At 46.2% G+C, this 27202-nt stretch overlaps 2 protein-coding genes across 3 annotated transcripts in view; both read left to right on the top strand.

Moving 5' to 3' along the window:
• Positions 1-27202, top strand: part of LOC132827255 (melanotransferrin-like) — a 426978-nt gene that overhangs the window by 243831 nt on the left and 155945 nt on the right. The window lies entirely within an intron of this gene.
• wu:fi75a02 (uncharacterized) overlaps positions 1-27202 on the top strand; it is a 90521-nt gene that overhangs the window by 41554 nt on the left and 21765 nt on the right. For both annotated transcript variants that reach the window (XM_060843794.1, XM_060843793.1), the window contains 3 exons: positions 10017-10063; positions 13149-13225; positions 16868-20072. In XM_060843794.1, coding sequence (XP_060699777.1) covers positions 16912-20072 — 3161 coding nt within the window. In that variant the 5' untranslated portion in view covers positions 10017-10063; positions 13149-13225; positions 16868-16911. The remainder of the gene's footprint in view (positions 1-10016; positions 10064-13148; positions 13226-16867; positions 20073-27202) is intronic.

Genomic DNA, 27202 nt, shown 5'->3' with positions numbered 1-27202 from the left:
AACAGTTGTGAACGATCAGCTGGTGTCTTTTAAAGGTCTACTTTTATCATAGTGGACATCCAGTGAAAAGCTGGCAGGGCTCATAAGACATATGCTAAATGAGATTTTATAAATACTTTAAACTACAGAATTAACTCTTTAAAATAAAACATATGTTCAAAGTTTGTGAGAAGATTTGTAGCTCGGGTGCTCGTTGTTGTGGTTCTGTTCGCCGAGCTGGGAATCTGAGTTGCAGGCGTTTCGTCCCCTGTCTAGGTGACATCCTCAGTGCCTGGGAGCCTCCTGTGAAGCGCTTCTGTGATCTTTCCTCCGGCATTTATAGTGATTTGCCTCTGCCGCTTCCGGTTGTCAGTTCCAGCTGTCCGCTGCAGTGGCTGGTATATTGGGTCCAGGTCGATGTGTTTGTTGATAGAATCAGTGGATGAGTGCCATGCTTCTAGGACAGCCGGGGAATTCCTAGAGACATGACACTCATCCACTGATTCTATCAACAAACACATCGACCTGGTCCCAATATACCGACCACTGTAGTGGACAGCTGGAACTGACAACCGGAAGGGGCAGGTACAAACCACTACAAATGCCGGAGGAAAGATCACAGAAGCGCTTCACAGGAGGCTCCCAGGCACTAAGGATGTCACCTAGACAGGGGACGAAATGTTTGCAACAAAAACTCCTAGCTCGGCGAACAGAACCACAACATAAAACGTATGGTTGAGGCTGATTACTGGAGATGAGAAGGGAAATCTCAGGAAGAGAAAAACATTGCCCTTCTGGGGAAAAAAAAATCCTGGTTTGCTAAATACCTGGTAGCAAGATATGTTCAAAGTCTAACGTCCTGTTAGACGAACAATTTTGCAAGTAATGGTGTGGCTAGTGTATTTGATGTGTTTATGTACTTTCAGAAGATGTTTAAAATATTAATTAATAAATGTACCATTGGGGATGGGCAATAAGTAAATGCTGGTCTAATCAACGATGCTCACAATGAATAAAAATATTATCAGACTCAAAATCCCAAGAGATTAAAGATACAGGGGCAGCACCGTTACAAAATTAGCTCGAGCAGAAAGCAGAGTCGAGGGGACTGTTGGTTTTCTGATTGAAGAGGTACGTGGTCATGTTCCCCAGGGGTCAGTATGAGGACTGCAGCTCTTCCTGATGTTATGACCTAGCTTTGAGAAACCTTAGACCTTGAGTACAAAGTTCACAGAACATCATCTAGCTTGCAAGCAAGTTGGCAGCACAGTGGCTCATTGGTTAGCACTGCTGTTTCTCAGAGCCAGGGACCCGGGTTCAATTCTCGCCCCGGGCAACTCTCTGGGTAGAGTTTACACGTTCTCACCACGTCTGCATGGATTTCCACCCACAGTCCAAAGCTGTGCAGGTGAGGTGGGTTAGCTGTGGGAAATGCAGGGTTACAGGGATAGGGTGGGTCTGGGACACTCTTCAGTGCGGACTCAATGGACAAATGGCTTCTCTCTGCACTGTAGGGCTTCTATGAATGTCATGAATGGAGGATAGTTACAGATTTCGGGAGGGGATACACTGCAAAGTGGGTTGTCACATGGCAGATCGATTTGATGCTGAGAAGTGTTCAGGAATGGGGGCAATCTAAGTTAATATATACAACAGACAAAATGGAGGGTCATGTATGCAAACATTTCAAGGTGGGGGGAGGGGGGGAAATGGGTTGATGTAATTTTTAAAAAATAAATAACATACAGTCTTTTTAACTGTGCAAGAGAAAGGAAGAAGTTTTCCATACAGTGTGGATACAGGCCATTTGGCCCAACAAGTCCACACTGACCCTCTGAAGAGTATCCCACCCAGGCACAACCCCCTACCCTATGACTCTGCATTTCCCATGACCAATTCACCTAATCTGTACATTTTTGGACTGGGGGAGGAAACCCACGCAGACACGGGGAGAATGTGCAAACTCCACACAGACATTGCCAAGGGTGGAATCGAACCTGGGTCCCTGCTGCTGTGAGGCAGCAGTGCTAACCACTGAGCCACTGTGCCATCCCAAAGTGAAGAAGATATGCCAAAAGCTTTATAACCTGGATACTTAGTTGATATACTATCTAGGTTGTATATTCCTATTATGATGTTAGGTAGGTTACAGCTGTAATATTTACACCAATCCTGGGCACCACATCTAAGGACATTTGGTAACAGGTAGGAGAAGGTGTGGAAGAGACTTGGTTAGACGGACACACTGGAGAAGATAAGGATTTTGTTAGAGCAGAGAAGAGTAGATCATGTTCATTGAAATGTTCAGAACTATGAAGAGTTGTGATCTAGTAGATGGGGAGAACTGACTCTACAGACATGGCAATTATCGATGTAAGGATACAGATCAAAGATATCGTTGAACAGAGCAACATGTTATTGAAAGTTTTTGTCTTCCCCTTATCAGGATACTTACAAGAATGCTAACTTTCAAACCATCACAACAATTTCTACTGCAGGAGAAGAGAATGCTGTGTGGTTGGCAAATCAACGCTGTTGTTTACAGTTCAGAGAAGGCAACTGGTGTGATTCCACTATCACCACCCCACACACAAACGCTCACACACACCCCCGCCACCAAATGGAAGGAGTGTCTGTGAGCAAAGGTGAAACAGCTTAAGGATTCTACTCCCTGGAGCTGAGAAGAATGAGCAGTGATCTCATTGGAACATTTAGGATTCTTTAGGGGCTTGATAGGGTAAAATGCTGAGAGGATGTTTCCCTTCATGAGAGAATCTGGGATCAGCGGACATAGTCTCAGAATAAAGGACGCCACTTTAAGACTGAGATTTTGTCTCTCAGTGAATTGTGTGTCTTTGAACTCCACATCACGAAGAGTTATAGGGCAGAGTCCTTGTGTATATTTAAGGATGAGATAGAGAGATTCTTGATCAGTCAGAGAATTGAAGGTTAACAGGAAAGTGGACATGAGGGATGTCAGATCCTATTGAATGAGGGTTCAGGCTCAAGGAGCTGAATGGCCCCCTCCTGTTCTTTTCTCTCATGGTGTTTATGATTCAGTCAGGCATTTTTGTGGGCCTGATGAACATGGCATTGCACCGGCATTGACATTAATACATGCTGCTGCTCAAATGTTGACTGTTTATGGACAATGTACAAATCATAGTCAGACAACCTGTGTTTGCAAATCCCAAAACAAATATGCACTATTAGATCTGGCTGTACAATTGAACAGCACTTGCCAAACAATCCAGAGTGTACTCCTAGGTACACAAATTAAGGTAACACGTTGAGTTCGTACAGTGACCCATTTACACTTACTCGAAGTGATATACGTGCACATACAGGAATCCATTCTCTACGCAGAAGTACATTCAAGCATTGTAACTTTTTTCAGTGATCTGCAAAGAGGTCATTGCAATGACCTGTAATTCTCCATCACCCTGCCTCAGCTGCTCAGTCGAATTGTCAACCTATCCGGTTTCACCTGTACAGTAAATTATTGTCAGAGCAAATTATTGTGATGGATTGAAATTTGGTATTCTTGCATCTGTCCTGTGTGCAAGATGGAAAGATTTGGAAACTTGTCTATTTTTGCAACAATATTCAAGTCCTGTATAACCAAAAGACCGGTTTAAGCTAATTGGTAAAAGTTTCCGAGGGGGAAGAGCTTTTTCAGCAAGGTTAAGATCTGGGGCATGCCACCCATAAGGTGGGCAGTAACAGATTCAGCACGTACTGTGGTAGGGAATTGGATACACCCACATGAAGAAACTGGTAGGCCCACAGAGAAAGAGCATGAAAGTGAAACAAGTAAGTATCTCTGCCAACGCAGTACAGGCGCAAGGTACTGAATGGCCACTTCCCCTGCAGGATGACTCTGTGGTTAAAGGGATGGCAGAAGTGCGCAGTGTGCTTCCTTGACATTGCGCAGTGTATTTGCAGAATGAAAGAAGTGGGGAAGTTAGGTCACCACTAGAAAAGAGGTCGAGCAGAATAACAGCAGGGACGTCTGAGAGGAAACCTCCAACACTTGGTTCAACAAAGGAGGTGTCTGATAACTGGGAGTGAGAGAGCTTCCAGAGTCAGTCCTGTGGGATGAGTCAGGAAATCAGCCATGGCCCGTAAAGGAAATTAGGTCCCCCTCTTCATTGAAGAGGGATAGTTGGTTATTTAGACCGTGACTAATGTACACCTATCCACAAGTGTAGGGATGGTAAGCTAGCAGTTTCTGTGGTCACCCAGAGCAGGAGGCTGGGATTGAACTGTGCCATTCTGCACCACACTCCATCCTAATTAGCCAACCTAATCTCCCATAGTCTTAGAGTCATAGAGGTGTACAGCACAGAAACAGACCCTTCGGTCCAACCCGTCCATGCCGACCAGATATCCCAACCCAATCTAGTCCCACCTGCCAGCACCCGGCCCATATCCCTCCAAACCCTTCCTATTCATATACCCATCCAAATGCCTCTTGTTGCAATTGTTACCAGCCTCCACCACTTCCTCTGGCAGCTCATTCTATACACGTACCACCCTCTGTGTGAAAAAGTTGCCCCTTAGGTCTCTTATTATATCTTTCCCCTCTCACCCTAAACCTATGCCCTCTAGTTCTGGTCTCCCCTACCATGCCCCTCATGGTTTTATAAACCTCTGTAAGGTCACCCCTCAGCCTCCGACGCTCAAGGGAAAACAGCCCCAGCCTGTTCAGCCTCTCCCTGTAGCTCAGATCCTCCAACCCTGGCAACATCCTTGTAAATCTTTTCTGAACCCTTTCAAGTTTCACAACATCTTTCCGATAGGAAGGAGACTAGAATTGCACATAATGTTCCAACAGCGCTGTGACCAATAAAGGAAAGCCTACCAAACACCTTCTTCACTATCCTATCTACCTGCGACTCCACTTTCAAGGAGCTATGAACCTGCACTCCAAGGTCTCTTTGTTCAGCAACACTCCCCAGGACCTTACCATTAAGTGTATAAGTCCTGCACTGATTTGCTTTCCCAAAATGCAGTACCTTACATTTATCTAAATTAAATTCCATCTGCCACTTCTCAGCCCATTGGCCCATCTGATCAAGATCACGTAGTAATCTAAAGTGACCTTCTTCACTGTCCACTCGACATCCAATTTTGGTGTCATCAGCAAACTTACTAACTGTACTTCTTGTACTCACATCCAAATCATTCACATAAATTACTCTTCAATAAAGAACTTTAATGATTCATGCAAGCCACCCTCCCATCCATCGACTCCATCTACACTGCTCCCTGCCTCAGAAAGGCAGCCAGTACCATCACAGACCCGGCCCACCCCGGTTAGAACCGGTTCTTCCGTCAGGCATAAAGTACAAAAGCTTAAACACACGTACCAACAGCTTCTTGTTATTTACACATTCTGAATGGACTTCTCAAACTTGAAGTTTAATGTTGACCTTGCTGTTTATGTACTGAGCATCTTCTCTGCAGCAGTAACATTGTATTCTTCACTCTGTTCAACCACCCTAATGCTCTTTGTACGGTGTGGTCTCTCTGTACTACACGCAAAACAAAGCTTTTCACTGTACCTAGGTACATGTGCCAATAATAAATCAAAATCAAATCCTTCCAGAAAAGGTTAACTTGACTAATTCCTGGGATAGGGAGGTTATTTTACGCGGGAGGGTTGGATACATCGGAACTGTATCCGGAATCACGGAATCATCATGGTGCAGAATGAGGCCATTCAGTCCATTCTGCCCAATCTGGTCCTGTTATCGAGTGCCAATCTCCTGCAGTTTACAAGGATTGAGAGGTGATCTTAGTGAAACATGAAATGGACGTGATACGGTGGATACCAGATGGAAGAGACTAGAACTAGGGAACACAATTTAAAATTAGTGGTCTCCCATTTAAGATGGGGTTGAAGAGAAATACCACTGAGTTGCTTTTTCATAGAATATTCAAGACTGATGTAGTGCCACAAAGGAAGTCTGGAGATATCAGGGAAGTGGAGTTGAAGCCATAATCCAATCAGCCATGGTCTTATCGAAAGGCAAAACGGAGCTGCTCCTGCCCCTTATTTGTGTGTCTGCACTGTGCAGAGAAGCTGTCGTTGTTCAGCGGAGAGAAACCGCAGCTGTTTCTAGTGGGAGAAAGTTTTGGAAATGTTCAAAATTCAGGCAATTTGCAAAAAATACTTCAGTGCTTGCCCTTGACTGGAAATGTTTGATGACAATGGAAGGAATGAAGGGAGAAGCTCGGAGTATTCTTTGAGCTAACAGTTAGGGCATAGAATTCCACGCTGCAGAGGTGACAGAGGCCAGGAAAAATAACATCAGCAGGGGAAGGTTTTGAAAATGGAAAATAAGAATTGACAGATGTACAGAAGACTACCAGGAGTGTGTGTGCAAGCAGGAATAATGGCTCATTGAGAACTGATTTGGGCTGTGTGGGAGACATGCTGAAAAGTTCAATCATCTAGTTTGAAAAAAGGGCAGAATTTGATGACCTGTTTCTGAAACAAGGTGAAATATTACATTTCTGAAGCAATTTTTAAATAGTTACCATTGAACCCGTTTAGAACACATACAGTCAGGCCCGTGTTAGTCAGACTGCAGTGATGACAAAGGCACTACAGGCCACTGGAAGCTACTGTACAGAAGGTGTTCCAAGTTCTTTCCATCTCACCAATGACAACCGTCACCAGGGCAACGCAGAAGTGATCATCAGTTAGTGACTCTATCTTCATCGAAGAAATTGCAAGGAATATCCCAGAAGTAGCTACAAGGGACATGTAAGAATGAGGAGTTGAAAGAAATTTGTATTCGTAGAAGAGGACTACTGGGATTGAAAATGAACAAACCTGCTCGGATCTACATCCCAGAGTGTACATCTGGTGAACACCTTTTCAAATTGGATAGATTCCTGGAGGGTTCTGCAGCATGGAAATTGGCAATGGTTACTGTTTAGGAAAGGAGGGAGAGGGAGAATGTGGGTAATTACAGACCCCTATTAACCTCAAATCGGGAAAATGTCAGCATCCATTATAAAGGAACTGGTAGCAGGGCTCTTAGGAAAGAAGTGAGATAATTGGGCAGAGGCATAATGGGTTTTCCAATGGGGGAATCATTCAGGAAACCTGCTGGAGATTTACGAGGATGTTAGCTAGCAGGTTGGGTAAGCAGGACTCCGATGTGGATTTGGATTTTTAGGAGACTTTCGATCAAAGTCCCACACAGAGGTTATTAAACAAATTTAGAGTGTAAGGGATAGAGGTTAATGGATTGACACAACTCGAGAATTGGTAAATGGAAAGAAAATGAGACAGTCGGAATAAATGGGTGATTGTGAGATTGGCGTATTACCAGTGGGGCTACCGCAAGGGTCACTGGTTGGGCCACAGCAGTTTATACAATCACTGCTTTGGATGTTGGGAACAAATATGGTGTAGCCAACTATCAGCTCAGTGGCTCAGTCCTTAGCACTGCTGCCTCACAGCATCGGGGACCCAGGTTTGGTTCCAGCTTCGGCTGACTGTGTGGAGTTTGCACGTTCTCCCCGTGTCTGCATGGGTTTCCTCCGGGTACTCCGGTTTCTCCCACAGTCCAAAGATGCGCAGGTTAGGTGAATTGACCAATGCCAAATTGTCTGTTGTTTAGGGGTGTATAGGTAAATGTGGGGTGGGGTCGTGAGCCTGTTTCCACACTGTAGGGATTCTATTCTATTCTATTCAAAGAGCCTTCGAGAGAATTTAGACAGGCTGGGTGAGAGACAACTAGCACGGTGGGTGGATAATAATGTGGACACATTTGAGGTGACCCACCTTGGGTAGGGAAAAACAAAGGTGCTTAATTCTTAATTGGGGAGCAATTGGAAAATATCTTTGTCCATAATGCACAGAAAGTTACTGTATGGGTGCAGCAAACAGTATGTTAGCCTTCGTCATAAGAAAATCTGAGTAAAGGAGCACTGAAGTCTTGCTTTAGTTGTTGACAAGATTCTCCTCCTCTCCCTCCCCCTAAGTAAGTACTTTGTGACTCAAACTGAGACCGCACCAAATAAACTGCAGTTCAGGAGAGTTAATGGCCCAGTGATATTATTGCTGGACTGTTGATCCAAAGACCCAGATAAAATTTCAGGGGCCCAAGTTCAAATCCCAATGTGGCAGATGGAATTTGAATTCACTAAAAATAAATAAAAGTTGAAAGTCTAATGATGACCACGAATCCATTGCCAATTGTCGGAAAAATCCATCAGGTTTGCTAATGTCCTTTAGGGAAGGAAACGGCCATCCTTACCTGGTCTACACTAGACTTCAAACCCCCGCAGCACTGTGGTTGACCCTTAACTGCCCTCTGGCCAATCAGAGACGGGCAATTAATGCTGGCCTAACCTGCAACACCTGCGTCCCATGATGAATGTTAAAAGTTCTGGTGCCCTTCCCTAAAGAAGGATCTATTATCCACTGAGGGAGAGTTCACTAGACTGATTCCTGGGATGGTGGGATTGTCCTGTGAGAAGGCAGTGAGGAAGCTGGGCCTGTACTCTCTGGAATTTGGAAAAATGAGAAGCAATCTCATGGAAACTTAAGACAGTTCTTGTGATGCAATCTGGGAATGCGCTGTGGAGAGAAGGTGGTTAGCCATGATAGAATGGAAGAACAAATTTGACGGACTGAATGGCCTACTCTGTTACAAAGTGGATGACTTGAAATAATTTCTGATGTGCTGTGTACAAAGATGTACCACTGATGCAGGGTAACTGGGGGAAGATATAATCGTTGGCCTCACTGATACCTTAAGAATAAAGTTTCTGATGTGTAAAGTCAAGTTGAACGATGTGCTTTACACTTAGTGACCATTTCATCAATGGGAGCTCCCTTTACAGAAGGGACCTGCAAGTGTAACTTGTACCAAACAAAACTATTACAGAGAGCACGCACGGGCGGTCCCCTCAGTAGGGAATTGGATGGTACTTCCCCCATGAGTCAATTAGAGAAATCTGATCCCAGAGTCATCCAATTGCAGTTCATTTTAAATCTGCATAAAGGCTAGGTGCCTGACCTGTGCTTGAGAATAAGGCCAGTAACGTGGGTTCAGTGCCCATTTCAGTCGAGGTACTCTTGGGACTTGTCACCTGACCTTGCTCAGAGAGTGGAAGGCAATCAGCAGCTGACAATGACTAACCAAGGCAGCAGCTCAGACCAGACTGTCAGCAGACAGTGGGCTCAGGACGTACCTTCAAGTGGAGCATTGATGAGGGAGTGAGCCCCGATAAAGGCAGAATTCCATTTGGGTCAAAAAACAATAAGCTTGCTGTCCTCCTGCATAATGATGCCTGAACTATACTAGAGCCTGGGCATTATTGCAGTCATCCAAGGTGCACAGTGTGGAAACAGACCCCTCGGTCCAACTTGTCCATGCTGACCGTGGTCAGCCATGCTGAAGGGGTCAATTACTAGGGAACACAGGTTGGGGGTGGGGTGGGGGCTAGTTCAGAGGAGACGTGCGCAGCATGTTTTTCACACAAGGGGTGCTGAATGCCTGGAAAACACTGCCACAGGAGGTGGTGGAAGCAGACACAACAGCAACATTCAAGAAACACCTGGACAAATACATGAATAGGAAGGGAATAGAGGGAGAAGGATCCTGTAAGTGAAGACAGTGTGGTAGGCAGAATGCGTCGGCGCAGGTTTGGAGGGCTGAACGGCCTGTTCCTGTGCTGTTTTGTTCTTTGTTCAGACATCCTAAATTAATCTCATCCCATTTGCCAGCATTTGACCCATGTCCTTCTAAACCCTTCCTATTCGTGTACCCTTTCAGATGCCTTTTAAATGTTCTGTTCTTCAGGACCGCACCCAGGATTTTCTGTGTCTTTGGGCAGTTGGGACTTTAGCTTAACATCATCTTAAATGTAGGTAATATTAACATTTCTGGACCGTATCAGTGATTATTGAGGGAGTCCTGGGAAAGGTGCAGTGGGCTGCTGTTGACACACTTTGTATATGACTTTGATTTTGTTCTCTTATTATTAATCAACGTTTCTGTGTTAAACAGGCCAGCTGTGAAACAGATCCCAGGACGCGGCTTTCATCCACTACTGAGTAAGTCTGAACATTGAAAGTCTCGTTTAGCTGTGTGTACACAGTTAAAAACTTCCAATTTTTAAATCTAAAAAAAACCCAAATTTTACCAAACAATTCTTACAAAAACACAGAAGGATAAGATTTCACTTCCAATACCTTTAACAATCAAACCAAACTCAAGTTAAATGTGAGTGTACAGGTAAATTGCAATCAATATGAAATACAAATTACACACAAAGTAGCAGATGCAATAAAGATGGATCTCAAATTTGCTGAACAGTCAACTTAATATTCATGGCACATATTTCAGTCTCAAAGTTCTCAGGTGAAATTCCAGTCTTTTCCTTTAGGGATTTAGCTGCTGAATCTCTTCCAAGGACAGCTCCCTAACAGTCCGAGCTCCACTCCATGGTCTGCACTGAACTGAAATGGTGTACTTCTGCAGGGCTGTATCATTTCCATGATGGTTGTTTGTTGGTGTGGCTCCATCAGAGTCACGTTAATCCAAAATCTCGGTAACAGTCCGATGCTCTGTGTAGATGGTCTGGTAAATCCATTCCTTCAAAATAACCAAAACAGTGACATTACCTTATTTTTCTTCTCCCTGTTCCCAAATCCTGCCTTCAAGTTCACCCTGTTCTCTCCTGCAGAACCCAGTCATATGGCCTGTTTCTGGAGCTGCCCCCAGGTCACATGGGTCTGTAGGTCACATGGGTCTGTTTCCATGGAGCTGCCCCCAAGTCACATGGGTCTGTAGGTCACATGGGTCTGTTTCCATGGAGCTGCCCCCAAGTCACATGGGCCTGTTCCCATAGAGTTGCCCTGAAGTCACATGGGTTTGTTTCCATGGAGTTGCCCCCAGGTCGCATGGGCTTGTTCCCACACAGCTGCCCCAAGGTCACATGGGCCGGTTCCCATGGAGCTGTCCCCAGTCACATGGGGCTTGTCTCCATGGAGCTGCCTCCAGGTCACATGGGTCTATTTCCCTGGAAAAGCCCCCAACTCACATGGACTTCTGTCCATGGAGCTGCCCCCAGGTCACATTGGCCTATTTCCCTGGAGAAGCCCCCGTTCACATGCGCTTGTGTCCATGGAGCTGTCCCCAGTCACATGGGCCTGTTTCCCTGGAGCAGTCCCCAAGTCACATGGGGCTGGATCATTGGAGCTTCCCCCATGTCACATGGGCCTGTATTTTGTCCAGTTTTTAGTTTATTGTCTGATCGCTTATTGCTCACCTCATTGAAAGAAAACATGACCCAGTCTGTCAGAGATGTCAACGTTAACCTCTCAATTCCTTCACTTGCAGCTTTCAATTGCTAAATATTTTCAGATTGGCCACCTCTCACATATTGCTTCATCAATGCAGTTCTTCCCCTGATTGGCTTCTTGTTCCCACTCTGCGTCTGCTCAGGCGGTTTCCATAGTGACAGGTACCACAGACAGCGGTCCAGCTGACATTGGTACAAGATCACCCGTATCACCGAGGCTGTCACTGGTGATCAGGGCCACGTGCCGAAGTTCCCTGCCCCATCGCACATTGCGTATTGTTGACTAATGTCCTGGAGATGAAGGCGCCATCTAAATGTACTATCAGCCTGTGAATTGCACATGACAGTGTTCCACTCGCATGAATGAGCTGAATTACCAATTAATTTATTTGTTTGCAATAAATATTGCCCGGGACACACTTGATAACTCTCAGGCTTCTCAAATTGTGCCACTGAGTCTTCACACCTGCTCAAGCAGACCACATATGTCTCATTGTCAGAGGTGAAGATGCGTAATTCAAGACAGGTTAATTGGGTTCACTCAGATTTCCCCTGGTCGCTGGAATGGGAGGAATGTGAATTAGTTACAGAAAGTTAAGAGTCATAACCAGAAGATAGCCACTTATTAATCCAGGAGTGACTTGAAGCAAAACATTTAGTACAGTGTGGAAACAGGCCATTTGGCCCAACAAGTCCACACCGACCCGCCGAAGCGCAACCCACCCATACCCCTGCAATTTACCCCTTACCTAACACTACGGACAATTTAGCATGGCCAATTCACCCGGCCCACACATCTTTGGACTGTGGGAGGAAACCGGAGCACCCGGAGGAAACCCACGCAGACACGGGGAGAACGTGCAAACTCCACACAGTCAGTCGCCTGAGTCGGGAATTGAACCCGGGTCTCAGGCGCTGTGAGGCAGCAGTGCTAACCACTGTGCCACCGTGTCGTCCACAAAGTTCAGTGTGATTGGATTATAGAACTCCTGACCATTAGAGTGAAATTCTTCATGGCTATGACAAACCAGCAACCCTCCACCCTCCCCCTTTGATGTGCTTTTGTGTTGTTGGTTTCCACCTTTAATGCAGTTGACAGAATGGGCAGGAGTTACATTCATTCGGAAGGGAATTACTCTCCCCTCAAGGTTCTGCTCAAACCCACTTGGAGATCACAGCCTTTCAAAATACAACTTCCCTTTCAAAAATTCCTTTTAAAAATATCCTCTCAATGGTCTGATTTGCTTGATTAATACAACCAAAGATTGCTTGAGCACAAGCATTTTTAATCGTGGACAGTCCCCCACCACAAGTGGTTAATTTTTAAAACTCCTTCATTAAAATACAAATGTTCATGAGTCATTTGGACTAAATAATTTAGAAAAAAACAATCGCATTCAAAAGCAAATTACAATTAGTCTCTGAGCCTTAGGAGGCAACTTGCAACTCCATATCTGGAGAGGCTTAAACTGTCCCTTGGTTAGCACTGGCTCCCAGTGGTTAGTAATTTGTGCAACATAACAGATATTTATGTGGCAAGAGCCTGTTCCTAGAGCAGAGCTTTTTAAACCAGCACTTTTCAGATCGCTTGTTTAAAATCTGCGGTCAATGGCATGGATTAAGCTGGGGGAAGGGGAAAACTCTAAGTAACCGCTGGGGAGGAGAGCAGAAGGTTTAGCTGGACATGAAGATTTAAGAGCTGAAAGGAAGGCAAGAAAAGCAACAGGAAACCTGGAGTTGCAAGAAAAGGTCGTGGGAGTGGGGAGAGTGCTCCTTTGTGTGTTCGATTTATATAAAATGTTTTGTTTGCTTAGTCTTTTTGTCTTGTTTCACAGTATCGAGCTGAGAGTCAAGTTGCCTGAAGCCCGTATCCCTTCTGGTGAAGAGGTGGCTGCTTCAGTCAGTCCAAGCGGTGAGCGTACAGTCATCGTTAGTGTTCAGCCACTGGCATCATTCAGTTCCCTGTGTCAATAGAACACGTGTGTTCCTAAACAGATGGAACCTCCATGCACCCTGGAAAATCATTTCAGGCAGTTTCAAATATAGGACCCATGAACAAGAGGCAAACAGAGGGATGGAAACCGTGCACGGGCAATAAGTAACGTGTCTCAATCAGGGTTGGATTCACTGCAGGCTTGGTCAGCCGAAGGGTCCTGTTCTTGTGCTGTGTTGAATTGTAATGTAGAACCTCAGCAGAGTCACATCATTTCCAACTCCAAAACCCAATGTGTATGCAGGACAGTGGGGTAGAGACAGACTGGACTGTGTCCGAAATCAATGACTCTCATGTGATACTTGTGGCTGTATTGAACTCAGCTCTGCCAGTACCAATGGTAAATCAGCCCAGTTTGGCTCAAACCAACCCCAGCTCTTGTCTTTCCTGATGGTTCCCATTAACTTCCGTGTCCTCCAGTCACCATCTCCAGCTGCTGTGATGCTTTGCTGAGTATAGAGGGTTTACCCTACCCCTCACTGAGGCAGCCAGTCTACAAACATTGGCCAGCACTGACCTCAGTTCATCAATCTTCAGTGTCACAAATCGGATTGGGTTGTCACCATTGAAGAGTTGCTTCGTTTATGAAAGGTGTTTGCGCCATCGTTCTGATGGACTCTTGACATGGGGGCTAAACGTGCAGTAGCATTACCTGGAAAGTATCGGTGTGTTGATCAAGAAGAGACAATGAATTGGCTTTTATGGGTTGCCTATATCAGGCATTTTGCACTCCACAATTTATAACATTGTAATCCAAATCCAAGATCCCCCAACACCCCTCCAGAGGTTAGAGTTAGGGTTAGATACCAGTCCTGTACCAATTCAGTTTACTCCACTTGATGTCAAAAAATGGAAGTGTCCATTGTCTGATGCCAGTAACAGTGCTCCAAGCTCCAGAACTTGCTGCAAACCTGTGCACGTTGATTCAGTTCAGTTATAACACTGCCTTGTGCATAAAATCCAGTTCAAATCCAACTCAGCCAATTCCACTCCCGTCGATCGCTTCCCAATCCTCGGAAAAGTGATGGAAGGGCTCACCATCAGGGCTATCGAGCAGCACCTGCTCAGCAATAACCTGCTCAGTGACACCCAGTTTGGGATCCCCCAGGGTCACTCTGCTCCTGATTTAATTATAGCCCAGGTTCAAATATGGACAATACAGCTGGATTCCAGAGGGGAGGGGAATCATGACATTGAGGCTGCATTTAATCATGTGCGACATTAAGGAACCTGAGTAGGAGGGGAATCATGGGTGTCAGAGGACAAACTGTTTGCTGTTTCGTCATACCTGGTACATAGGAAGACAATTGTGATTGATGGATGTCAGTTATCTCAGCTCCAAGAACTCCAGCAGGGGTTTCTCAGATCCTAGGCACAATCCTCAGCCTTGATCAATGACCTTCCCTCTGTCATCAGGACAGAAATGGGGTTGTTCATCAATGATTCCACAATGTTCAGCTCCATTCATGACTCCTCAGGGACTGGCGCAATCTGTGCATAGGCAACAAGATCTGGACAATATCAGGCTTGGGCTGAAAAATGGCAAGTAACCTTTGTGCTAACAATGTCCAGCTCCAATCTAACCATTGCCCCTTTACGGTCAACAGCATCACCATCACTATCAATATTCCCGGAATTACTGTTAATCAGAAACTGAACTGGACTTGCCACATAAACACAGTGGGTACAACAGCAGGTCAGTGGTTAGGAATACTGCAATGAGTAACCCACCTCCTGACTCCCCAAAGCCTGTCCACCATCTACAAGGCACGTCCTACAGTATCTATAGGATGTATAATAGTAACTCACCCAACGGTCCTTAGACAGCACCTTCTAAACCACTTCCATCTGGAAGGACAAGGGCTGCAGACACAGGGAAACACCACCACCTGCAGATTCCCCTCCAAGCCACTCACCATCCTGACTTAGGAATGTATCGCTGCTCCTTCAATGTCACTGGGTCTCCCTCTGTAACTGTGGGTCTGCCTACAACATGTGGACTGCAGCAGTTCAAGAAGGCAGCTCACCCCCACCTTCTCAAGGGCCATGAGGAAGGGCAATACATCCTGGTCCAGTCAACGACGCCCACATCCCATGAATGAGTAAAAACAAATGTGAAAACGAGCATGGGCCTGTCCTGTCCAAGAGCCCATCATAAACGGACATTTGCTTAGTATTTGTTCCCAGCTTCTGACACATTACCCACATTAGCCTTTGGACTATCCGAGAGGGAAATGATGTCTTGAACAAATGTGAATTCCCTTTTTGTACCCCCAGTGAACCCATTGTGTTTGGTTGTGCCTGTGTGCTAATTGCTAACCTATGGATCTGACAAACCTCCGGCCACTGGTTTCTGCACTGTCGGGGGTGGGGGGGGGGGGGGGGGGGGGAGAGAAAAGGAACAAGGGTTTGGCAGACTCTTCTGTTTCACCTGCTTTTCCAGGGTTTCTCCCAAGTACATTGAGCCAGCGACAGCAGCACTTTTCATGGAATCCCCACAGTGTGAACGTAGGCCATTTGGACCATCAAATCCAAACCAACCCTAACCCTGTAACCATGCAATTCCTGTGGCTAATCTACTGAGCTTGCACATCTTTGTGACTGTGGGAGGAAACACGCACGCGCGCGCACACACACACACACAGTCGCCTGAGGCTGGAATCAAACCTGAGTCCCTGGTGCCGTGAGGCAGCAGTGCTAACCACTGAGCCACCATGCCACCATCAAGAACTTGCATCTCTTAAGTAAGGATCCCCTTTTAAATGTTTCAATAAGCTATGAAGTTCTGCTCCTCCCTATGAGGTAAACCAGCACTGTGCTCTCCCAGAGCAAAGGGGACAGGAGACCATTCGGCCTTTTTACTCTTCAGGTGATCTATCCAGCAAATCCAAATCCTGTATTTCTTCCAAAGCCTGCAAATATTTCATCTTCTCTTTCTCAGGTTACATCTTTTTACAGTCTAGATTTTTGAAATATTCCCGCAGAGGTTCTATCTAGTATCTGAGCTGGAAGGTTTGCTTTCAGACGTTTCGTCCCCATACTAGGTAACGTCGTCAGTGAGCCTCTGGTGAAGCACTGGTGTTACTTAGTATGGTGACGAAACGTCTGAAAATAAACCTTCCAGCTCAGCAAGCAAACCTACATTCAGAACCTCAACCTGAGCTACAAATCTTCTCAGAAGTCGCTATCCAATATCTAAGTTGGATTTTTATTACACTTGTGTGCCACTCGAAGTTAACTTTAACAGGAAATAGCAAGGAAAGTATCACAGTTTTAACAAGGGAAAGAAATTTTCACATTCATATTGGCAAGTGGAGATGCTGAGATTTATTGAGGTGACACTGCATTAAGGCAAGGTGTATTTGGATTGGCAGATACATCAGCAAACCTCACGTCTCCCTCTCCCAGATGTTTTCGTACATTTTGAGCAACCTCAAGTTAACTCATTGGCCAAGTGGTGAGGTGGGCTGTGAGGGAAAACTGTGGCTTTGCCTGTCTGTGTGATATTCCCCTGTGCTGACTACTCTGAGAGTAACCTTCCTTCTGTCATCCTCTTGGCAGGTGGCGATGACGTGAGCAGTGGGGCCAGGAAAGAGAGAGCTCTAATGGACCGGTGTGAGAGGCGGATCCCTGCTGCTGCTGCTGACGTCCCCCCGTGTGTAACCAAGTGTCGTGATCTCCTGTGTCAGACTGCGCAGCAGCCGCCCAGCAGTGATGGGCTGGGGTGGGCACCTGCCAATCATACGGGCACTGAAAACGCAGCAAGCAACGACGTGCCTCCCGAAAACACCAGCGCCGAAGGCCCGAGCCACCCCGCCAGGCCAGTGAAGCACACTAAAGTTGAGAAGCTCGACAGAGGTGAGGGTACTAGTGAGGCATTCAGAGACAATGCAGTAGCTACCCATGCAGCGAGCGGCCAGACATTTCCAGAGACTCTGTTGGTTCAGGGGATGCCTGTAGAAGGCCTAGTGACAATTGGGATGATTGTTGAGACCAATCCTGGTGAGGCACCTTCACATAACGGCACTGTCCTATTGCCCGTGGGAAGCGAAATCACCAACAATGTATTGGTCTTTCAGGCCTTAGAAGGTGGAATAACCAGTGAGCATATGACCTGCATAAATCTAGCAGCTGACCACCCTGAGGGACCTACAGCACACAGCGAGTTGACCGCAGCCAAGTTAATGGCATCAAATGGACCCATTCATGGTTTGGTGCCTGGTGCACCATCTGGGAATACAGAAATGGTGCAGACGCAAGCAGAAAGGGAGGTAACCCCAGCCGGGCCTGATAGAGAGGAACTGACCCACAGACCACTCACTGTGACTCAGCCAACCAGTGAAGGCCAAGCACAGGAAGAGGCAGATGCGGGATTTATGATTTTTCAGTTTCCGATTGAGCGCAGAGTGACTGACAGTCACGCAGACGCAACAGCAGATCCACCGATGGCTACAGACACTGGCAACTCAGCCCCCTCGCGAGCTACAGCTACTAAAAGCTCTCCTCCCGAGAACGACGTCCCTGCAGAAACGAGTGCGGAGATGTCCGCGGAACGTGGGTTCCCTGACGGGTTTTCTGTCGAAAAGGCGATGGCCAGCATCATGCTCAGAATGAACGAGCTGGTCGATGTGCCGACAGACATCACTGAGGATTCCGGAGACGACGAGCTGACCACGGACGATGAGCTGAGCTCTGACAGCGAGCTGACCACAGAGTATGAGCTGACCTCTGAGGACGAGCTGCCCACAAGCAGCCAGGTGGTTGATGAAACACTAACGGAGACCGAGTTGGCTGACATTCCGGCAGATACCAGTGCGGCTGCCGTGGAGGTTTGTACAGCAGTGGAACTGGCCAAGGAAATGGGCGTGGCACCTAGTACCCTACTCCCAGAGAAACCGCTGGTGAATGAGCCGGCTGAGGAAGCTGAAACCGGTGGAGATGTGACTTATGAGCTTCACTTCGATGGGGAGCTGGTCGACATACCCACAGACATTGTCATTATTGACCTAACTGGAGAGAATGAGAATGAAGGGATAGCTTTTGATTTAGGATTAACCAAGGGAACCCTTGCTGAGAATGGGTTAGTTGTGATATCATCCGATAACACGGAGCCGGCAAGAGCAATGTTTTCCCAAGATGGGCTCTCTGAGAACAAATTAGTTACGTTTTCTCAAGAGTCTTTGGCCTCCCTCAAGGATGAGGGGGTCAGAGATCTTTCTGCAGAGGGCCGAGTGACTGCTGGAGGGCTCGCAGAGAGCGCTTTGCTGAAGCCACCTCTGGGTACAGCAGATGTGCAGGTCTCTGCAGGAGATGAAGTAACGCCAGTATTGGTCGATGCTGGGGCAGACCCTCGGGTAACACTCGGAGGAGATACGAAGGGAGACCAGACACCAAATGAAACTTCCGTCCTCAACTCCTTCCGAAACACTGAGCCACTGACGCCAAATGGAGTTGCTGCCTTTGGCAATAATGCAATGAGTAGCAAGGTTAATAAATGCCAAAATATTGAACTCCGTCACAGTGACTCAGGCTCTGTTCCACTGCCACTTGGACAGACCACCCATCATCCGTGCCGAGATCAGGAGGGAAACTGCATAGAAAAGAAAAGCAGTCAATTAATTACGGACGGTACAGCCACTTTTGGAAAATTTGGAACGGTTCCAGTGTGTGAGGAAGCAGCCTCACGCTCTGTAAAACTGAAAGCACTGAGAAAGACGAGAAGGAGAGCAGAGTTTGCCAGGTTAAAGGTGAGGGAATCAAACTGTGCTGTGCTCTTGTCAAATAGTGCTCAGAGTGTCCCCACACTGGAACCGTTCTGGGAGGATAGGACATTGAAATGGGTGGATTGTGGCTGCAGCAAATGTGAGAGTGTTTACGTGGGACACCAGCTCCAACATACGGAAGGGGTCAGACTGAAGAACCAGCCTGTTCTGCTGATGGACGATTCAGGGCATGGGAAACGGTGCAGAACGCTCATGCTCCTTGAACACTTGTCTGCCATCGCCAGCGGTCTGAGTGTGTTCTCCGAATGTGTGGAAATGCAGCAGGAGTTCTCTCGAGTGTCTGACGTTATTGTAGCTCTGGGAATGTGCAGTAGGTTTCAATTCCAAAAGGGCATCGACCGACAGTTTTACTTCAGTGCTGAGCAAGCGCCCCACTTGGATCCTTTCTGCCACCTCTCATCCCCAGGTTCGGAGCAGTCTGCCAGTGGGAAGCCTCTTGCTCAGTCCCACCCGCGCTGGCCTTTCCCACCATCGACACAGTTCCATTGTCCTGACTTCCCGACTTCGCCTCCTGTTGACCTGGCTTCCTTATTGTCGTGTTTAACTCGCGGCGGTGAGGCAAGCGATCACTGCTGCGAAAGGACAGCCTTGCCAATCGCTCCACAACATTCCCAGACGGCTCCCCAGTGCCATGCTGGCTTTGGCAAGACCTGCCGGACACCAGGTCTGCCGTTCCCGACCGGGAGGTGCCCTTGCGCCCGTTCCAGGTTTGGGTTACACACTGTTCTCGCACTTTCGTCGCCGGCCTGCTACAGACTCTGGACGCGGCAGCGTCACTTCGGCAGAGCCCCTGACACCCACCGGCCATTCTTGACTCAGTTTGGAGAGAGCTTGGGAAAGCTTACTCTCCCAGTTGGTTCTGACAGACCATTTTGGTGTCTGAACTGCGCCCTTGGCGGTGTGGTGTCGTGGTGGAGTCAGCACTATCCGGCACCAAGATTCAGCACCAGCCCTCCCAATAACTATGGGAGGAGCACTCCCAGGTTAGTACAAGGTTCTAATGTTATCACATGGAATTCAGAGAGGTTACTCACTGTAAATGGAATCAAAATGATAAATAATCGTGTAATCTTACAGTACACTGGAGGCAATTCAACCCACTGTGCTGGTGCCTCTTTGAAAGATCTGTCCGTTATCCTCTTCCCCTCACATTTCCTGTCTGAGCGTACATCCAATATCTGAAAGAAAGCTTTCAATCTGTATTCAGCAGTGAGTTCTAGTACACAGTTTACCACATCACTTTGTCCATTTAGCGTCAGCAGAGCTTGACACCGAAATAAAAGTAACATGCAACGTAAAACCAGGTGAGGAAGCTAAGTTGAGAAGTGATAGTTTAGATAAAATGCAGGTACAAATTTTAAAAGTAAGCGTGCAGAAGACACATATTAGCCTGAGAACAAGATCATAGAATCCCTACAGTGGAGATTAAGACCATTCGGCCCATCGAGTCTGCACTGACCCTCCGAACAGCATCCCACCCCAACCCCAAAACCCCACATTTCCCATGGCTAACTCCTCTAACCTACACATTCCTGAACTCTACGAGCGATTTAGCATGGCCAATTCACCCTGACCCCGACATTGTTGGATTGTGGAAGGAAACCGGAGTGTCCAGAGGAAACCCACGCAGACACGGGGAGAATGTGCACACTCCACACAGTCTCCTGAGGGCGGAATCAAAGCTCAGTTTTTTTTATAATTTCCGACCTGTTACTTGCTGAAGATTTCTCTTTCCTCGGTGCAGGGATTGCAAAGCTGAAGTTAATTCAGTGGGTGTGATGGCTTCGAGACTCATGGACAGAGTAGGCTTCCAGAGAGAGATTTCCGGTTCCTCCTCAGTTTTATGATTACACCACTTACAGATTGTCTTTACTCCTGGAAAAATTGTGGCTGCTTTCTGAAAGCTTTAGTTTTTAGCTCTACATAACAGAGATCTCTCTCACTCTCCCCTACCTTCCCCCCATTCCCCTCTCTCCAAACCCCCTCCCCCCGGGTAGTCGCCTCCCTCGCTCTCTCTCATCCCCCTCCCTCTCTTCCTGCTCTCTCGCCCCCTTCCCCCACTTTTCTGTCTCTCTCTCTCTCTTTCTCCCCCGCCTCCCTCCATCTGTCTCACCCCCTCCCTCTCTCTGCCTGCTCTCTCCCAACCACCCGCCCATCCCCTCTTCCCTCCGTCCTCTCTCTGTCTGTCTCTCTCCCCCCCCACCATCTCTCTGTCTGTCTCTCTCTCTCTCTCTCACTCTCCTCCCCTTCTACCTCTGATATTGCCTCCGTTTCCTCCTTGGTATTCTGCTGTAAAAAGTGTTATACAGATCAAGGTGAAGTTTATCATTGCCCCACAAAGCAAAGGTAATAATGTTGGAATTCCCTGTGTGGGTTGGAAGGCGCTTGGTGTGTTTTCTCTCAGAAGCTGTGAATTCTCACACCTTCAGTGGTGCCCACCCTGAATATCCACGGCGCCAGTTAATTCCAGATGTCTCTGCCTTTCTGACAGCAGTGAGCTGAGTGAGTTAAGGGAACCACTTTGTCAGATGCTGCGTCATATATTTTGAAAAGATCAGATTAGCCATTTTTATAAAGTTTGTAATATGGAGTGGGTTCTTCTATATTGCGAGTTTTCTCGATGCATATTGACTTTACTGGGATTGAAGAATTTGGACCGCTATTTGTAGAACGCACACTTTCCTTACCTGGATTGGCTATAACGTGATTCCAGCCCCATTATTTTAAATTGCTCAGCCCCTGAGCAATTTTCTTGTCTCGCACAATCACATTATATCAGAACTGACTGTACTTAGAGAGGGCTTTGTGGTATGGTGGATGTGTCCCTGTCTGTGGGCTAGAAATGTCGCAATCAAGTCCCACCTGTTTTGGTGTACACCATAACATCTCTGATCAGGTTGATGACAAATATACTATCATGACACATTAGTGCCATACTTTCCTCCTTATCAATTTTTTTTCTGTAAAATGACATTGCAGAAAGAAATGCTCACGGTTTATTCCATACACACAGATGCTGATCTGATACAGCTTGCTCCTTCAGTCAGATTTTATTTGGGACATTTTCTTTCCTTTTTCTCTCTTTTCTTTTACAATAGGTTTGCAGTTTTTTTCAAGTTTTGGAGTTTTCCTGTGCATGCTATCTGTGGCTTCACCACAGCTGACACTCGCAAAGATTGGACCATGTCAGATCTGTCGCTAACCTGGGTGTAACATGTGCATCTGACCCCAGTCTCTCTCTCTATCTCTCGCTCTCTCTCTCTATCTCTCTCTCTCTCTCTCTCCATCATTCACCACCTCGGCTCCAGTCCCTGACTTACCTGGGGCTGACTCCCTCGTTTGTACCTTTCATATCTCTCGACTCAGCTGTTCCAATGTTCTCCTGACCAGCCTCCCACCTTGAAGTCAGTATAAGGTGGAACTTGATCAAAGTTCTCACCTGTTCACCCCTAAACCTGCTGACCTACATTGACCCCTGCTCCAACAATGCTGGATTTAGAAACGTGTCTCTTCGTTTTCCAATTTGGCATACCGTACTAGTTCCAGTCTTGCTCAGCATCAGCAGCACCACAAAATATTTGGTCAGCTGCAATTTCTGGAATTGTATTTCCACTTTTCTCACTTATTAAAGCAGTAAACTGTAGTTCCCCATAACAAGGGATATTTATTTGTGATTTGTTGATGAGCTAAATGACCTTTTCTCATTTCATAATTTCTCACATTCTTATGGATAGAAATAAGAGTATGCAACAGTATGAAAGCTCTCGAGCACATTTCTAACAATATTACCCAAAGGTCAATACCCAAATGCAGCTTTTCTGAAACTCAAGAGTTATTTTTGCTGAGTTCAAAACAAAGTGAATAAACCGATTCATCCATCACAGGCAGCGAAACCAACCCGAATGCTCTGACCTCTGTCCCAACAGCAATGACCTCTAACCATGACTCTCATGTCCTGTTGCCTTCACATGCTCTGACCTTACCCATAGGACTCCTGCAGATACCTATTGAAGGTCTTTTAAAAGTTTGTATATATTCCATCCACTGCATTGCCTTTATGTTCTCTGTTACTTCACAGAATTCAACACGGAAAGTCAAGAATTATTTTTTTTGAATCCCTGGCAGTAGTTTTGAACTTAGCTGTTTTTTTTCTTTTGGAATCGAGATTCCATCATTCTTCCTCTGATCACCATGACGATGATCAGTTTGTAAGTTTTCTGTGTTTATTCTTTTGGAAAGTAGCCATAATTTTAGCTACATACCACTTTTTGAATTGGTACATTTTAACGCCTCTGTCCCCCTAACCACCTTGATGCATTGTTTTAAGAAAAAACAGGGGCTTTATCTTCTACAGTTTCTGGCTCATCATGTAATCTTCTTCACTTGTCATTATCACTTTCAAATCTCTGCTAATGTCATGTTTCCTCTGTGAATGCTGAGATGAAATAATCAGGCAATATTTTTTGTGATTTTGCTGCTGTTATCTGTGAGTTTGTCTTTCGAGGCACTGTCCATGTCTGAATATTCCCGTTTGTGTCTTGTGAAATAATAATACCTTTTATTATTATTTCATTTGTATTTTTGACCTTTTACTGGATTCCTTCCTAACTTTCTGGGGTTTTTTTTGTTCTTTTACTGTCCAATAATTAACATGCAATCTTAAGACGGAGTGATTATCAATATCTCTACTCAACCCCGGCATTTCATTATTACTCCTCATTGTGTTGACCCCCAGCGACATCGTCCGAAGGTGAAAGGTCAGTTGACACACCCGCTGCCAGTAACCTGCTTGACCTCACCACCAACTCTTCCAGCAACTCTGCTGCTGCTCGGTTATCCAGCTGTATGTCCAATATCCAGGGCTGAATGAGCCGTCATGTCCACCCCCCCCCATTCAATGTTGGGATGACCGAAGCCATTGCTTTCATCCCGAGAAACTGACCCCATTCCTCACCCTGGCAATGATCTGGGACGAAACCAGACTGTTTATAATTTGGTGTCCCATGTGAGTGTGAGATTGTCATGTGATCTGAAGGTTCGTGCCTCCTTTACGACTGATTATTTCCACCTCCTTTGATCCGCCCTGTCTTCCCTGCTGTGCTGTTGGAACCCTCATTGCTGCCTTTGTTACCTTTAGGTGTAGCTGTTGGAGCAGCCTGCCAGCTGCCCCCGCACTTCCTGAACTCAGTAAACCTGACCGAGCCCAGAGCTCTCTTGTCTCATGTCTTAACTGTCAGCGAGAACAGTTTTTTAGATTAGACTTACAGTGTGGAAACAGGCCCTTCGGCCCAACAAGTCCACACCGACCCGCCGAAGCGCAACCCACCCATACCCCTACATTTACCTAACACTACGGGCAATTTAGCTTGGCCAATTCACCTGACCCGCACATCTTTGGACTGTGGGAGGAAACCGGAGCACCCGGAGGAAACCCACGCAGACACGGGGAGAACGTGCAAACTCCACACAGTCAGTCGCCTGAGTCGGGAATTGAACCCGGGTCTACAGGCGCTGTGAAGCAGCAGTGCTAACCACTGTGCCATCGTGCCAGTTTGTTTCACCTCGCTGTCCTACCCCATGCTCACTGAGCTGAAACATGTTTCCTTGTTTTCAAATCTGTCCATGGCCTCGCCCTCTCCACACTCTGTAGTTACCTCTGACCCGACAACCCTCAAAAGTTATTTGTGCTTCTTTCATATTGCGGCACAGTGGCTCAGGGGTGAGCACGGCTACCTCACAGCGACAGGGACCCGGGTTTGAGTCCAGTTTCGGGAGAACTATCTGTGTTGGCTTTTGCATGTTCTCCCTGTGTCTGCGTGGGTTTCCTCCCATAGTCCAAAGATGTGCAGCTTAGGTGGATTGCCCCTAGTGTCGAGGGATGCAGTCCTAGTGTACAAGATAGATGGATGAGCCATGGGAAATGCAGGGATACAGGGATAGGGTGGAGGGCATGGGTCTGGGTGGGATCCTCTTTGGAGGGTCAGTGTGGATGTAAGGGACCACATGGCCTGCTTCCACACTGCCAGGATTCTATGATCCCCTTTCTTTAAACGCTCCTGTATTGACCTTTCCTCAGACTCCAAGCTCAAGAATTCCCTTCTCTGTATCTTTATATCACTTAGTCTCTTGAAGATATTCTTTAAAACCTAACTTTAACCAAGCTTTTAGTCATTTTATCCTGCAGTCCTGTGCTTTAATAATATCTCCGCGTATGGTTGGATCTCATACTGTGTTTGGTAATCCTTCTGTGTAGCACTTTGGGATATTTTATCACATTAAATGTGCTCCCTAAATATTTAAAGGTTTAAGTTATAGGTTATTTTGATGTTTTTAGATGAGTATATTTTCATGCTTTCTTGACCTTTTTATTTCTCTCGCTGCCTTTGTCAATTTATTTTTCTTATTTCCTTCACTATTTCCATTGTCATTCACTTTATAATTGCATTCTTCTTCAATCTGTTGACTTAATCTTTCACTTATATTTGTCTCAGTCACCAGTTCAAATCTTACTTTGTGGTTGCTCATGCCTGGCCGGTCCCCCAGGTTTACTTCTCTGACCTACTATGATTGTTTCCCAGCACTGAGTCCGGCAGTGATTCCACTGTCCTTGGGCCTTTTATACTGGGGTAAGAAAGGAGGCCAGCACACATTCTTTAAAAACCTATCTCCCTTTCCACAATTCTTAAAAGTTTGTTTTAGGCTAGTTGATATCTCTCCTAATTAATGTCAATGTCTTTTTCTCATTTTATTAGTTTGCCTATATCATTTCCCTCCATTATTTGGGTACAGTCATAGAGTCATAGAGATGTACAACATGGAAACAGACCCTTCAGTCCAACTTGTCCATGCTGACCAGATATCCCACCCCAATCTCATCCCACCTGCCAGCACCCGGCCCATATCCCTCCAAACCCTTCCTATTCATATACCCATCCAAATGCCTCTTAAATGGTGCAATTATACCAGCCTCCACCACTTCCTCTGGTAGCTCATTCATTCTTTGTGTCAAAATATTGCCCCTTAGGTCTCTTTTATATCTTTCCCCTCTCACCCTAAACCTATGCCCTCTAGTTCTGGACTCCCCCACCCCAGGGAAAAGACTTTGTCTATTTATCCTATCCATGCCCCTCATAATTTTGTAAACCTCTATAAGGTCACCCCTCAGCCTCTGACGCTCCAGGGAAAACAGCCCCAGCCTGTTCAGCCTCTCCCTGTAGCTCAGATGCTCCAACTCTGGCAACACCCTTGTCAATCTTTTCTGAACCCTTTCAAGTTTCACAACATCTTTCCGATAGGAAGGAGACCAGAATTGATTCGCATGATCGATTCCTTTTTATCCATGTCTTAATGCCAAGAGATAGTTTGTGTCTTAATGTCACTTGGACCATTTATTTTCCAATTGCCATTTTTGCCTGACTGCAGGAACCTTGCATTACTTCCAGATTGTTTCCAAATACATTATATCCTGTAATATTGAAATATCGGGCCAAGAGGCCTTTTGAGAGTCACCATCCCCAGTTCCCCAGTTTTGTTTAACAGACTGTTGCAGTAGGGGCAAATTAATTTGATTGCCTTTCTGCTGTTTTCAAAACTGAGGCGTTTTGTTTATCTTCGAGGAGAAAGTGAGGACTGCAGATGCTGGAGCTGAAAATGTGTTGCTGGAAACGCTTTTCCAGCAGCGTTTTGTTTATCCTCGGTTTTGAGGTGTGGAATTGTTACAGGTCAGCTACGATCTCGGTGAATGGCAGAACAGGCTTCAGGGACTGAACCCTGAGCAATTTCCCAACAGTCTGGTCCCTGACCGTTCATGGTACCTAACGGTCTGATCTTTATTCTCACCTCATTACTTTTCAGGCAATTGTCATTCCATGATTTTCTCGTTAAAGATTCATTTGTGACCTTTATTCCTTCCATAAGAAGGTAAAATGCAGTGGAGGCCATTCGGTCCATCCAACGTTATCTACTGTTCTGTGGTCGGAGCTGATCATCTACCTTGCGTTATTTTCCTGCCTGCCCACCACTTCCTGTGAATTCATAAGACGCAAGGCTGAGTCAACCTGACAGATTTTTAAAAGTATGTTCAATGGAGCTCTCCAGGGCAGAGTCATAGAGC

This window comes from Hemiscyllium ocellatum, chromosome 24, assembly GCF_020745735.1.
Source record: "Hemiscyllium ocellatum isolate sHemOce1 chromosome 24, sHemOce1.pat.X.cur, whole genome shotgun sequence".
In the NCBI taxonomy this organism is placed as follows: domain Eukaryota; kingdom Metazoa; phylum Chordata; class Chondrichthyes; order Orectolobiformes; family Hemiscylliidae; genus Hemiscyllium; species Hemiscyllium ocellatum.
Note: the sequence above shows the minus strand (reverse complement) of the source record. Positions and strands in the feature narration are given on the sequence as shown.